We start from the raw sequence: 15440 nt of genomic DNA, 5'->3' as shown, positions 1-15440 counted from the left end.
TAGAAAGCACCATTTTTGCTGCCAGTTAATAAAAACAATAGAAAAACGATATCTTCTAAAACATTAATATCAAAGGAAATTCGGTATATGCATTTCAAAGATAAATAACCTAGGAATAGTGTCTGAAAAAATAAATGCTCATTACACCCCCGTTCTTCAGATACAAAAAAGAAACTATAGTCTGATACAACTTTAGAAAAAAGGGGAGGCGCCCCGCCCAGATGACCGAAGCGTGACTGCCGATAGCCTCCGCGACTAAAATAGTCCCGCTCGAAACATCATGCTCCTGAAACGCGCAATTCTCGGTATAAATAAAGACTTTTGCATTTTGATGACTGGTTTATTAGAGTTCTCATGTGCTGCAGCACATGCCGGATAGCGGCAGAAAAATAACCCCTTGCCTTTCACAACGCTGCCTGTCGTCTGCTCTTTAGCTTCATTGCAAGTGACAAGAAAGAGCAGCTCTGCAACGCTTTTGCGCTTGTTCACTTGTACACGGCGTATCTACTACTCGTTTCTCATGCTTAAAATGAATCAGTTGCTATAGGAAAAGTACTTATATAAAACAATGCATTTATCGCAACTATTACAAACCTGGGGCGAGAATACGGTCGAGGCAGGAAGGTGCAAAAATGCTTCATTCATCGTTTTAAATAAATACTCTTGGTTTCAAATAGCATAAAATTTATATTTTTTGGTTTTGCGTTTTCACAATTTCACAGCACGCATTCTACAGCTTGCGCGTGCAGTGAGAACTGGTGTACAGCAATCAATCGACGGTGCCACACAACACTCGAACACCGTCGCTTCGTCGGTATTCCGGTAAAACGCAGGCGGCGTTGGGGCTGCAACACGATTATGCCAGTGCCGAAAATTTACACCAGCAGCGAAGAAGAATACGCTCGGTTAATGCAATATTAACTGTTTCTGTCTGTTTGAGCACTGCGCCACCAGGTGGCTGCACCGTGCAGACCGCTCGACCGCTCACGTTTACGCCTCCGCCCCAACGCCCCAACGCGCCGGGCGTCCGCCTGCGTTTTACCGGAATACCGGAAAAGCTAAAGCCTCTCTATTGATAGTTTACGCTAAGTTGACGGCGACAAATCTTTGCGTTGAAGGCTTCTTCCGCAAATAGTTTCTGTTGCGCAAACTTTTCTGATTTCTCCTGAGAATGGTTTTGCTCCATCATTTCACCCCATCCGACGAAAAACACACCTGCCGCTACCGTAGGCACCAGTCTTTGGAAAACTTTCTCGCCATAACTTCACTCGGGAGCGAAATAAAACAACATGGAACGAGTACGCAGGATGTGTGTTCGCAGCGGTCGCCGCGGGATCCTGTTTACAGGCAAAGCGTAGCACAGCGCCAGCGATGCTCGCTGCAATGTTCCTTCAACGGATCACGGCTCAGAATAAATGCACGCGGCATAAATGGCGCATCGTAAGTTCGTAGTAATAGTTCCGGCATGATAGACCCTCACAAACACTACTGGAATTCACTCTGACGAGGGGCTGAAGCACACAGCTGTCGCGACTTCGCCCAGTTCGAAGCGCGGGCGGCCATCTTTTCCGTCGGCGGGGTCACCAGCCGCCTGGCTCATGACGTTTGTCCAAAGCGCGCGCCCATTGGTGGATGCTCGTCTGCCTCCGCCTTGGAGGAGCAAACGCCCCCTTTTTTCTAAAGTTGTATCCGACTATAGGACCAGTTCATCGCTCATGCTATGCGATGAAGCAGTTCCTGGATTTTGTGAAGCATAGGTGCACTTTGTGGTCCTCGCAACACATTTTTGTTTCGTCTTTTCATCATCTTCTGAGGATGGTCCGATGAGAAGTCCAGGGAATGTACTTCACCAGTTCGTCTAGAGTCATACACCTCTTCCAGGACCAATCACTCTCAGCATAGCTGGGCAACTAGAAGATTATGCATCCCAGTATATCTGTTTGCATTTTTGCAGATTGTCTTTATCACTTCTGCAGGGAAGAAGAGCAGAAAGAAATCCCATGCCATTGCGAGCTGTCTTGTGCTGATCTGCAGTGCTGGGCCAAGATGTGCTACTGGTGCCCTTCTTGGCGCGAACGGAAGTTTCTTTGCTGCCATTGGCAGCACATCATAACCAAGTGAAGTATACACCCTGAAGATAATCAGGAGAGCTCTCAGGTCGTGCCAAAAGATCGGCAGATAAGTGCGCATAAGGAAGGAGACCGCTCAAGGCTGAAACGGAAACTTGGCGGTGAACAGTTGCGGATGTCCCATGCTGACTCAAAACATCGTCGGCGTCAGAGCTTGAATCTGCTTTGCTGTCATCTTTGGAATCATAACTCGAGTCCTCATTACTAAATTGAAGTGTGGATGCAGCATACTTTCGAGCATAACGCTTTTCTCGCAATGCAGTTGCGCGGGATGACGCCATGGGAGCCACTTTCAATAACTGCACAGTGACACCGGCAGCCTGGATTTTATGAGAGAAGTGAAACCAATAGTCTTGAAAACTGGTTGAAAATGCCAGGTCCACATGCTAGACTTGCGGTGGACCTTCAGAAATACACTTTGGTGGAATAAAACGACTTGGACTCCAAACCAAAGCTCACTAGTGAACAGCTGGCATCATTTTCGGTTAATTATTACCGCTCAGCACTGTCAGATGGCAAAGGTGGCGATATAATTTAATTCTTGACTTACTGGGAGTCATTTGATTACAAAATTTTGGTGCTAGTGCAGTGTAATAGTGAGCAACATGATTTTTTCTGAAGCGTGGCAGAAGGTGAGTGCCACTCCTCTTTTCGCTACAACATATGTGCATTCGTTTGCGAAAAGGTCCATCAAAAATCGCAACATCACCAAAGCTCGAAAATAGTAACTGATTCTGAAAGTTCAGTGCCTGTACTAACTACTGGATGGCCTTAAGTGGATATGAAACGGCTCCAACATGTAGAAATCGGCGATCTAAAGTATCAATCACCGGTGATCGATTTTAATATGCATGGTAACAAAAAAGTTAAGGGCAGTTAAAGACATGCATTCATTTTTTTCTGACTGCCCGATTTTTCGGATGGTTTCGCAGCCCCTAGGGAGTCCGAAAAATCGGACTTTGACTGTACAGCTGACCAAGAAGATGCTTCAAATGATCCATGGGCCGAACGCATGGCGGAAGGAGGATGAGAACAGAAAGGACCGACGTACTGAAGAATTAACAGGAAAGGAAGCGTGCCGCCACCTCTTTGAAGGAGCTTGAGCTCAAGAAAACAAAGTGTTGGCTGATGCCGAGATGCAGGTGTCCCTCATCCAAACCAAAATAAACTCTTTAAAGTAGTGAAACCCAACACTGAAATATTGTGTACGGGCTGAGAGTATGTCGGGACAGTTGAGGTTGACTTCCCAGCTGCTGAGAGAGAATCTTAGTTGTGACAAAGTTCAGGCCTCATACCGATGAGCTTGCTATCAGTTGATGGAAATAGCTCATACTCAACTCGATTCGGAATGGGGTTTACCATTTTTTCCGCTGCGCATTTTACTATCACCTTCTTTCTGTTTTATTATTTTTTTATAGAATAGATATTACTCCTTACTATTCAAACTGGGTTAAATAATCTTTTTTTTTCAACATGCTTACTAGAGAGAGACAGCATCGGGCAACATGGTGTCAGCCCGTCTTGACATAAAACAAAGTTATGGCTCATTCAGAAAATTCAACCTATCCCTTAGTGTCAGCGGCCACATTGGGGGGCCTCTTCTACATTGCAAAGGTGCTCAGGGAAAATCTGGAAAACTCAGGGAATTTGGAAATGTCAACTTGGTAGATACCCTGATATTACTGGTGCAGGGCCATGTTGTCACGAGGATTAAAAAAAAAATTTCCATATTTTAAAACATTTGTAGAAAAAAAGACCACACAAGACCTAGGTCACTATATATGCCATTTCTTGACATATTCTGCAACTTTTGCATTGGCACCTAATTGAATAAGTAAGGTTATAAATGTTCATTAAAATTAAATACTAGTTGCTTGTTCATAATGAAAAAAATTGCTGGCTGTCCCATAATCGGGAGTAGATGTAAGCATGAAATGGCAACCGGCCAAGCAGATTGGTTTGAGATGAATCTTAAAATGGGTGTAGTGCATGTTCGCAACGGCACACCCTACCATGCCGCACCACACCGCACCACGCCATACTGTGCACTGGTCCATACAGACGCTGCCCAGCTAGAAGAAGAAAAGTGGCTGAAGGCAGCTTGACAGGCAGCGAAAGATGTCAGGGAGACAGAGCACACTGCCCATCTAGAAGATGAAAAGCACCTGTAGGAAGCGCCACGCAGTGTGGCACCATCTCTTGATGCGACGCAGAACCTGCACTGCGGAACTTGTGGACCCCTGGTGTTCAGTGGAGCACAAACAATCCTGTTTCAGTACCAAAAGATGACATTGAAATGTATGATGCCCTGTATCTACCTTTTGAACGTCTCTGTTGGAAATGACAAATAAAACTTCAGCGTACTAGAAGTTGCAGCTTGAGCGATATTGTGAACAAACATTAGGAAGAACTCGGAAGCAGCATGTTTTTGTACCTTATTTAGGCAGTAACTAGCGTATGTAATGCAGTCCTGTACGAAGGGTTGGGGGACAGAGACCACATTTTCCTAAGTTTTGACTAGTTGCCCGGATGATCTCGTTTACGTCTCGCAACTTGCCTGGTTCTCGTTTGAGTGCCCGGATAACAGCTCTCGCTTTTGGCTCAACGTCACTTGAAGGTTGCCTACAACAGGAGCTAAAAGCATATCATGCTTTAAAAAACTCAACTAGCATTAACACAAGCCTATAAACATAGAAAGCACTTTTCACAAAAAGCCCTTGGTCCTAGTTTTCTTCGCCACATTTGGTTGGCACATCCGGTATGTAACTTAATGGTAGTTTCTGAGAAACCTGTATGGGTTTCTTTTGCAGCTTCATCCCACAGTCAGGTGGATGACAATTTTTTCCTGTCGAATTTGCTCACCTTGCAGGCTTGCATTGAACTGATCTGCCATAACCTAACAGTGTTCTGCAAAGTCAAATAAGGAACACCTTTTCTTCATATGCCAATATTGAAGTTTACCCAGCTGCTCCAAAAACGTGTATTTACTGCTTCAAAATAGACAATTTGTGCTCCAAGCCTGCTCCAAGGGGCCAAATTTGCTGCTCCTAGAGCTGCTTCAAAACTTCCTTGGCCGCTTTCATTCCTGCACTGTTTTGTTTAGAAGTAATCAACTGAAGTGGCCTAATGCCTAGAACATTTTGCAGCTAAGCTCAATATTCTGTTACAGGTTTAATAACCAGTTGTGATGGGCATATTCTGGTAGGGGCAAAATGTCCATAATGCCCATTTACTGTTCTTTAGGTGCATGTTAAGGAACCCCAGCTGGTCCAAATTAATTCGGAGCCTTCAACTGTGGTCTCTCATAGCCCCTGTATTGCTTTGTGGTAAATTTAAATCGTCGGTAAGATGGTCAAATGAGTCATTTTAAAGCAGTGTTTGCAGTGTGTTTGTCTTGAGTTAATTTATTGTAGCACAAAGATTTTTCAGAAGCACATATGTGATCTGTTAACATCCGAGAAGTAATTCATTTCTGTTGGTTTAACCCATTACTAAGTGAGTGGGTATACTCAGCTAAAGAGAATGTTAGTACGTTGAAATGCTGTTTTAAATTTTTTTAATTGTGGCTATAAAGTTGCCTGTATGCGAATATTTATTTACGGCTCTTGCTTTTGATACTCAGTACTTGTGGTCAAATAACTGTGACGTGTGAAACACAATTGAATACGCCTGCTGACATACTTTTCTGGGGACATTGGATATTTTATTTCATGATCATGTGTTTTGTTTTTGTGTCTTGTAGCCAACATAACCAGCCTGATTGCCAACATGAATGACATTCAGCTGGCCAATTTCTGCAAAGTTCTGGCCATCAGCCTATCGGACCTGGATGTGTACGAGCACAAAACATCATGTAAGCTCTCCTTTCATAAGAAATTTGTTATGTAAGAAAAAAATCTTAAAATTTGTGAACATCTAAATTTGATGACCAGTATATGCTGGGTCACCATCACATTGAGGTGTTCACAACCGTTTGTCAGTGCAGTGCAGTTCAATGAACCCATGACTTTTACGGAAGGCAGACGATTGCTATTGCCATGTGAAATACTTGTGCATTGCATGTGGAACTAAAAACCAAAGCCATTTCATTGCTGTGGTGGTGAGAGTGACAGCAAACGCTTAAGTTATGATGCCACCTTCTAAATTGGAAATACAGCCAAACCTCAATATAGCGAAGTCGTACTTGCAGCAAAAAAACTTCTTTAAATTGCAAATTTCGTTCACTTTAGGTTTTAAAGTTTCAGCAGGAAAAACAACTGAACTTTTTGCAGGAGAACAAAGCATTCCTGCTGGATAGTTCCATTTAATAAGGACTTATAAACAAATTACAAAAAGGTCGGGCCATGTTAGCACAGCTATGAGTGGCAACGCACGCCGTGCAGATCATGCCGAGAGCATTGCATCGACGTGGCTTGCGGGGTCCAAGACTTGCATCGTGCGGCACCATCAATCTTGTACATCATGGCTGACTGCGCTTAGTGCCCGCAGCCGATGCCCACAAATTAAAAACAAAAGTGTAAAAAGATAACGGATGTTCATTCTGAGCAACAACAAAAAAATGAAAAGTCAGTTTTGCCAGCGAGGTGGAACATTGATGGCGATAACAGAGAGACAACTACACGATGTAAGATTCATAGTTTTTATCAGTGTCACCCACTCTCAAGTAAACATTAACAGATCTCGCGCAATGACCACGAACTCACTGTTACAACACGAACAAACGCTTCACACGATGTTTCGGAGACTTGGGAGATTATGTGACCGCCAACACTAGATGCGTCAAGCACCAAGGCACAAACCGAACCGTTTGGCTCGGCCTTTGCATTTGCCATGTGCGTGCTCGATCACCTTATGATGCGTTCGCTCCCTCCCCATCTCCCTTGCGCAGAAGCGGAAGGAATCGTTGGATCTTGTGTTTCTGTGAGTGCTGCGAGCAGCCGCTGGACGACCCCGCCTCCGCAAGGGGTTGACCAAGCATCAAATGCCGCAGCGGTGTTTCCAGTTTACTAGGTCCCGGCGCACGCTTTGACAGTGTTTTTGCCGCTTGAACTTTTCATGCGGAAGGACGCTTGAACTAACTTTTGCCTCGATCGACATTTTAATAGTTTTTTGCTAGATTTACTAGCCATACAGGCTCCACGTACATGTTTGCAATGACCAACCTCATTAAATCAAAACCGTGTCACAAAATTACTTTGTTAAATCACAAAAAAAGATGCATGGTTTCCAGTGGAATAAGATCGGGGAATGAAAATAGATTTTTGCATTACGAACTTTATTAAATCGAGGTTTGACTGTATAATCTTTTTACTAGTGCTTCTTGTTAAGAATACAATTTTAATGTTGGCTACATGGCTAAAGCTGTGAAAAAGATGTATGGAAATTTTTAAATTCAATTTTTTGCTTGAAATAATGTCAAATTTGCCTCTCACTGCTAACAGTCTAACTTACAATTTGCTCTATGCCATAATGCATTGGCATTTATGTAGCTTTATCGCAATTCCATCCATTGAACTATAATAAGTATCGTAAGGAAAGTGCGTGCATATCCTTGAAAGACCAAACACACACACAACTGGCTTTTCACGAGGCTTTGTTTTGAGACAACAGGCCCTAATATAAAAAATTATGAGTGAATTTCAACAATCCTAGTTCATTGCACTCATTATTTACATGTTGAGAAAAACAAGATTAAAGATTATAAATTGCATTACGCACAAGAAATCAAAATACTGGATGGATGAAATACCCCATACTTGTAGCAGGGCCCTCTTTGAGCTTTTTCCTTGTCTTGGCGTATTACTTCGTGTTTCCAAGCATTGAGACACTAGTTGAGACAGTAGCTTGAGACATTGAGACACTAGCTACACATGCTCGCGTCATCATCTGCCTTGTGTATGTGGCCTGCAAACCCTTGCATTGGCTGCTTTTATGTCATAAGCTATGTCATCAGACTGCCAGTAACACAGAAAGGGTTCTTCTTGTGGAGCTTATAGAAGTGCGTAATGAAAAAAGTAAGGAGTTGCTCCATGAGCATCGATACTTGTCAGAATAGATATGAACAAATGCGTCTGGTTATTGTGCTGCACCTTGTTAAAATTGAGCTAATTTATATCAGAATAGTGTACTATTTAATATATATATTATTGATGTGAGCTAAAAGTCGTAGTGAATTGACATATCACGGGTGTGAAAAAAAAATTTATAAGTTTCAATTTCCTGTTTATCTTTAAAAAAAAAGATCAAAAATACAATTTTTTGAAGAAAATTGGTATTCAAGTGTGACATCATACCTTAATGCACAGTTCAAAAGTGAATAGCAGTTTTAGTTCATTGTTGTGAATGCATTGCAGCTTGTAGCACCAGCTGTGACTTTGGATACCGTCGAATGCCTTCATAACGAAGTGCATGGGGCCTCCAAAATCCTGAGGACATTATGCAGGCCACTTTGTTGTAAAGGTCACAAACTATGCCTCTTGCAGTATAGCATTCTAATTCAACATTTCGACATATAGCATTTGATTAACACATTTTTGCTACTCGGTCCATGCCCGAAAAATTGAGCAGTGACTGTATAATCATTTGCACACACAAACTGTTGTCACTGAAGTGCAACAGTGCACACGTGTTCAGTGCAGAGCGCGCATTGCTGACAATTGACCAGAGGACAAGCTTGTTGCTTTGGCAACCTTTATGCATCCGCCACAGAACACCTAAGCGCATACCACGACATAAAACGCACTGCCATTGCCTTTTTTTTTTTTCTCTCCATTCCTTGTGCGTTCACTTTGCACCGCCTCCTCCTCCGTATTGCTCTCGTCAGTCTCCCCTCGGCTAGGATTTCTCATAGGCACGTGTGCTTGCTGCCTAGCTCATCTCCGGCAGTCACATTATAACCAGTGTTTTGTCTCGCACTATAAGTGGTGCGCATATACATGGTGTTTTACAGGAGTGTAAACAGAAGTCAGAAAATACAATATTATGTCCGGTGCTGCACAGTAAGAAGTTATGTATTAGTAGTTTGAACTGTACAATAAGACCTAGATACCTGCATTTTGCACATCCTTGTGCATGTTCATGCCAACTTTGACTGAGATTGAGTCACATTAAGTACAAGAATTTTTGTGCACAAGCAAGTGAAAGCAGCATAAGATTTTAAAATGAAGTTTAAAGTTTCTAAACATGTTTGTTACTATTGTGGATGAATTTGCATGAAATTCTGCCAGAAGGCAGATCAGTCTTTCCTGAAGAAGTGTTGTAAACCTTCAAAATTCAGCTGCTGTGTGGGTTGTACCCTCAGAACCTTTTTGAGCTGCCTCCTCCAGGCAGGCTTTTTCTGCTGTACTGCGACAATGAAATTTAGCTTCAGCTGACCATTTTCCTTGATTCTTCTCTGGTCTGTCTTGTTGCTCAGAGTGATCAACTCCTGTAGAACCTCCTCAAAGCCTTTGTGGCCTTTTTTGAACCACAGTGTGGCTAATAGACATGTCCATCTTCTCAACAGTGCATGAAGCAAATCCTGTTTTGGGTGCAGCAACCAAATCCAGCTGTTGAGAGGCTCAGCTGTACTTTAGGTTTTGCCCTGAATACAGCAAGACAACAGCTTTTCTTCAGTCTGCATCTCATATGTAGGAAGCATATCCTTCGCCGGAGCGCTGTTGAAAATTAGAAAATGAGCTGGTGCTGGCTCAGCCAGGGCTAGTGCTCACTTGTTCTTATGCCAGGAAAACTTGCTATCTGGAAAGCCTCGTCAATTGAGCATGAATGGAAAAAATAAAGCCCATACACCTACCACGCCTCAAGTAGAATAATTTTTCGCAATCTTCTGGTCGGAGCAGCACCCTGATTTTTTAACGCATTAGAATAGAATGTTGCAGCATGATTTTGTAACCAAATCTAAAAAAATTTTTTTCTGACAAGTTCAGTTTTTTTGACCCACATCTTCCCTTCAAACCCTTTGGCACCTTAGGCCAAAATTTTATTTGCTGCTATTTTGACCAGTCTGCTTTTATGATGGCACAGCCTAATTATTTCTTCATTCCTCGATAACATGATAAAAAATAGGTTAACTGGCAGGGCAGCAAAAACTGTCTGTTCTTTTTTTTTCCTTTTTTTTTCCTGCGAACTGCACATATTGTATCATCACTTATACTTGTTGAGGCAAACTGATGTGTAATGAAAAAATGGGTGCCTTTATGTATTTGAGAGAGGAGTTACTGCCATTTGCATAGTTGTCTCCGATTATAACAAGTGTTATCCATGCACCACCAAGCAGGCTGTAACAAATTATTTCTTGCAGCTGCTGATTGTGGGTGAGAAACAATGCAAATGTACACGTGAATGCTCTGAAATTCATTGAGAGGGTATGCTTTTCATGCAGTGTATGCCCAGTGCAAGGAGAAAAACCGCAACAACTTCTCCTGTGTCCGCGACATCAATCAAGGTATAGTGCTTCATTGTTGCCATTAAATGCTCTGGTGTAGAGTACAGTCTGCTTATAGCACTATTAATGAAACACAGAAAATTCACTGATAATTACGATGCTCCCTTATACGAAATTTGAGCGCAGCTCTTCAGGTGCTTTGAATTCCACCGGTTGCATCTCATTGTTCAGAAAGAAAGCATGAACACGGGAACATGTGTCTCACGTGGAGCGCATTCTCTAGCGGCAGCGGCGGCAGTGCAGGTGAAGTAGAGCATGCGATGTGGGTTCAAAGCACACACCAGTGCTTTGTTTCCATAAATGTTATTGGTAGATGCTCTCACCCAGCATTCGCTGCATGCCTTAGTAATGACGTCATCGGCGCACTATGGCATATGCTAGCATAGCGCCATGTCTTTGCTCATGGAGCACTCTGCTACTCTGTTATCCTTCTCCCCCTTTCACCATACTCTCCTCCTCCAATTTCCGCTTCGTGCTTTCACTTTAGCCTCCTCCTCCGCTTTCCTCCTCGTGCTCTCTTAGCTATCACCATCTTTCATCCCCTGCTGCACTCCGCATTTGCTCTTTCATCCTTCGCTGTGCTCATTTGCTCAGTTACGCCGAGGGGCATCTACACTTGATGCAGGAGCGGGCGCCTAAGAGCTGCGCTCTGAAATGTGACCACCCTAACTCGTTATGCCTGGGCCAGCCTTGAAACTTCCTTGCAGGAATGCATGTGCTATTCAACTATTTATTTGGACTTTGCAAGTAATGCCTAACACTTTGCTTGAATACAGAATGTGGACAGACCAAACGTCCTTTCATAAACAAGCTAGGCTAATTAGCATGAACACCCATAACTATTAAAATTGTAATTTTTTTCCAGAGTAATGATCATTCTTGTGCCAAAGGAATACAAATAATGTTTTGAAAGAATTTCCAGTCTAAGCACATTGCGGGAGTGTTTTAATGTGGCTCCAGTGTGCTTGCTGGTGGAGGAGGCACTGTGAATGATGTCATGTTGAATTCGCTTACCTTCTTCTTCTGTCTTGTTCTTCAGAGGTCATCTTAAATGTACCTGGAATCCTCAAGCGTCTGGTCATGATAGCTTGTGCAAAACCTTGTGAGTAAAGTTTTTTTTTTTTTAGGTAAATAATTTACGTTTTGCTTTTGTGCAGTTCCCTGTTTGGCTCAGCATTGTGCTGCATCCACTGCTTCTTTTTGTTGGTTTTTGTTTTTTGTTTTGAGCGAAGCTTTGCTTACTTACCTGGGTTTGGTGCGACAGCCTGGCTGCTGGGTTGCTCGCTATCTCGGTGGATATATTTTTGCATGTACCTACGAAAGTTTTATGAAAGTACCAGCGAACTGGCTTTTGCAGGGTGTCCCAACTAACGTTAGCCAGAGTTTAAAAATATGCGAATGCCACATAGCTGGACAGAACCAATGTAATGTTGTTTGCTGTCACTTTTAGATACTCGAATTATTTTTCATTCTGCCTAATTCGATAATTTGTCTTAATTAACTTCTTAAATATTATGATTAGATTAGAAGTGTGGTTGAAAAAATTGCAGAGCAACATAAAAAACTCCCGATAACTAGCTTTCTGTTGCTCAATACATGCTAAATAAGTTTTTTTCAGAGCGTGAAAGAATTAAGACTAATTGTTTAATTAGGTGAAATATAAAAAAATTAATTTGACTATCTCCAAGCGACGGCAAACAGCATTACCTTGGTTCTGTTCAGCTACAGTCGCCGACCGTTTATTCGGACCTCGTGGGGACTGCGAAAATGTCCGAATAAACAGGTGTCCGAAAAAGCAGATTACGAAAAAAAAATTAAATCCATTATTTCCACGCACATATTCGGGCTCGGCAGTAGGCTTCGAAGAACTCGTGAATGCGCCGTTGCACACTGTTCCGTTTACGCGCAATCAGATAAGCCTGAATCTCGGAGACGGCCGTACGGTCACTATTAGCGGCTGAAAGCAGTCACTGCTTGTACACACTCCGCATGCGACAGCAGCGTAGCACATGGTGCGTCATCTTCCGACTCAGTCGTCCGGCGGTGCAGCAGAAACCTGACGAATGATCTTGCCCTTGTCGAGTTCTGCGTATGTCAATACAGCAGTGTCAGCACCTATGAAACTGTCAAATGAGACGGTGTCCGGAATCGCAATGCAACCACTGTGCAGGTCTCGGCAGAACATTTTCCGCGTTCAGCGCAGTCTGCGCGGGCACTGTCGGCGCCATTAGACCCTTGACGCGATGTTTACATATGCCGCTTTGGATCACCGAAATCTCGACACAGCACACAAAGCAAACACCACCGTGCCGACACCAGTCGCACAAACGAAAAACGTGGCCTGCTCGCAGCGTCTTGCGCGAAAAAACAAATCAGCTGCTGGATTGTCTTGACATGGCTTACTAAGCTGAAACCGGAACTGCTGCAGAGCCACTCTATCTAACCAGGCAGAAACGATGATGATGAGCGGGGATTTCCAGTAGCGTCACTTCGTGGGGCAGCCATATGGGGCAGCAAGGAAGCTCCATTCAAAACAAAAATGGCGTTCAGCAAGTCGAACCATGCACCGGTCAGAGTCGGTGCATGGTGCTCTCGACCGAGTTGGCTCAAGGAGTGTCCGAAAAATCAGACGAGAGGTTGCAAGGTGTCCGAACTTTCGGCAGTTGTTCTACATTATGGTCTATGGGGAGAATGGCGGTGCCGCGAGGCTGACCGAATAATCGGGCATGTCCGAATTTTGGGAGTCTAGAAAATCGGTCGGCGACTGTATGTGGCATTCGCATATTTTTAAACTCTGGCCAAGGTTAACTGGTACCCTCTGTATATAACCCTTGTATGCTAACCAAGTATTCGCACCGCTGTTCTGCGTAACAAAATACCTTTCTACATAAAACCCGGACATGTAATGTTGGCTTACAGCCATCTCTAAAGAACAACCACCTGTTAATGCAATGATGTTTTATGTTTAACAGATTCTTTGATCTACATTATTTTCTTTGATTTAGCCACTTAGTATGTGTCACTGGGTGTGTGCCTGTTCTTGGCCAATCCTTCAGAATGGGAATGCCCCGTTATTACAGTAAAAGCTTGTTAATTGGGATTTCATGGGGCCGAATAAAATGTCCGGATTAACTAAGTTATCGAAGTTGTCGAAAAAACAATAAACAAATGCTTCCTAAATCGTTGTGCATTCATTTACTGAATTAATCAACAAATCCTGTATCTGTTTAGCATAAAAGCAGTGTGAAAGCTGCATTTCTTATCTCGCAACAGATCAGCACTCGTAGCGGCGAAGGTCTTGCACTCCATTCACAGTGAGGCTGCGATGCAAGACCCGCGCCTTCATCTGAGACATCCTTTTTAATACCTTGTGCACCTCCTGATGTTTCTTATTTTTTTTTATTTTTTTTTAATCAGTAAGCTTGGTCGGCAACAGAGGATCTGTCCATAACGATGTGGCCGGTAGGTTTGATCCCTGCTTGCAGGCCGTGGTAGAACTGTTCATCCTGGACAGCTTCTTGCATGTTTGTGACATTGCGGGCGCATTGCACTGAGTCAAAACAAACGAACTACCTGCCATAACTGCTGTGGATGTAACCAGGGTAGCAATTGATGTGATCATAAACAGCAACCATGCAATTCTGAAGGCATGTGGCCAACACTTACCGAGTCAAAACAAAGCTACTGCTCACTGCAACTACTGCAGATGAAGCCGTGGTAGCTATGAACACGATCATGGGTGACGACCATACAGTTCTGAAGGCAGTTCTGAATTAATGAGAGCTTGATGCCATTCAATAATGCGTACACCTGCTGGGACCAGTGGATGAGCCCGAATTATCGGATTTTCTGAATTAACGAGAGTTAAATCAACGAGCTTTTACTGTATTCTTACATACAGTGTCAGCTCGCAGATATCTCTAGAGCACACTGATCTTATAGTAGAACGGTGAATTATATTTCATGGATTCATTCATTTACTTCGTTTTGTTTGATTTAACCATTCGGTATGTGCCACTGGTGTTGTGCCTTTTCCTGGCCAATCCTCCAAAATGAGTATGTCCCATTGTGACGCAAGAAATGCAGGATCCCTGTATGTTGCTTTATACATGTAACAATTTTCTATGCATACACCTGTCATCACCATTCTACCTTCCCTCGTCAAGCATCATATGTCACATTCATCCTTGTGACGTTGCTGTGTACGCATCTCGCGCTATGCATCCACCTGATTTAGAGTTTGCCTTTAGGCATAGCTTGTGAACAATGCAGTGCATAAACATTAAAATTGCCTGACAATGCAGTTGTCGCCTTTGTGGTGGGTAAACATACACATTACATGAAATTAAGCTTTGCATAGGATGTAAGTAAACAAAATTGTACATATCGCCATTAGTTGTAAAATATTTAACAGCTAAGTGTCACATTGATTCTAACATGTGCATTGGATCTGCTCTTTCTTTTTTTTTTTCTTTAAGAAAGATTCTAGATTCTTTTAATTGTTCCTTCACTTGGGAAGTTGGCTAATGGTAATGCAAACTTAATGGGGTTGCATATTATTCCATGACTAATCTGAAGTAGATCCGAGAAGTTTTTTTCATATATTTTGCCAGAGAAAATTGCTCGTTAATAAAACAAACAGTGCATGGTTTTGAATCATTTATTCATACATAATCCCAGTAAAGACAAATACACAAAGTGGTTTATAAGCTAGGTTAATTTGATTCATTGATTTTTTTTAATACATTTCAAGAAAGGTACATGAGCTCAAAGGGACTGATTACCTACCGATTTTTAAGGACCTAGCTTTTTATGACGCAACGAAAAGCTCATCCCCAGCAGTGTTTACATCTGCAGCGGTTACTTCC

At 42.8% G+C, this 15440-nt stretch overlaps 1 protein-coding gene across 4 annotated transcripts in view; it reads left to right on the top strand.

Moving 5' to 3' along the window:
* The window catches only part of LOC139051910 (short transient receptor potential channel 4-associated protein-like), a 133328-nt gene that overhangs the window by 36935 nt on the left and 80953 nt on the right, over positions 1 to 15440 (top strand). For 2 of the 4 annotated variants that reach the window (XM_070528942.1, XM_070528943.1), the window contains exons 7-10: positions 5872 to 5982; positions 10510 to 10572; positions 11612 to 11674; positions 13990 to 14034. In XM_070528942.1, coding sequence (XP_070385043.1) covers positions 5872 to 5982; positions 10510 to 10572; positions 11612 to 11674; positions 13990 to 14034 — 282 coding nt within the window. The remainder of the gene's footprint in view (positions 1 to 5871; positions 5983 to 10509; positions 10573 to 11611; positions 11675 to 13989; positions 14035 to 15440) is intronic. The other 2 variants (XM_070528946.1, XM_070528945.1) reach the window with 1 other exon arrangement.

The sequence above is a fragment of the Dermacentor albipictus genome, chromosome 1, assembly GCF_038994185.2.
Source record: "Dermacentor albipictus isolate Rhodes 1998 colony chromosome 1, USDA_Dalb.pri_finalv2, whole genome shotgun sequence".
Taxonomy (NCBI): Eukaryota; Metazoa; Arthropoda; class Arachnida; order Ixodida; family Ixodidae; genus Dermacentor; species Dermacentor albipictus.
This window is presented reverse-complemented; position numbering and strand designations above follow the sequence as displayed.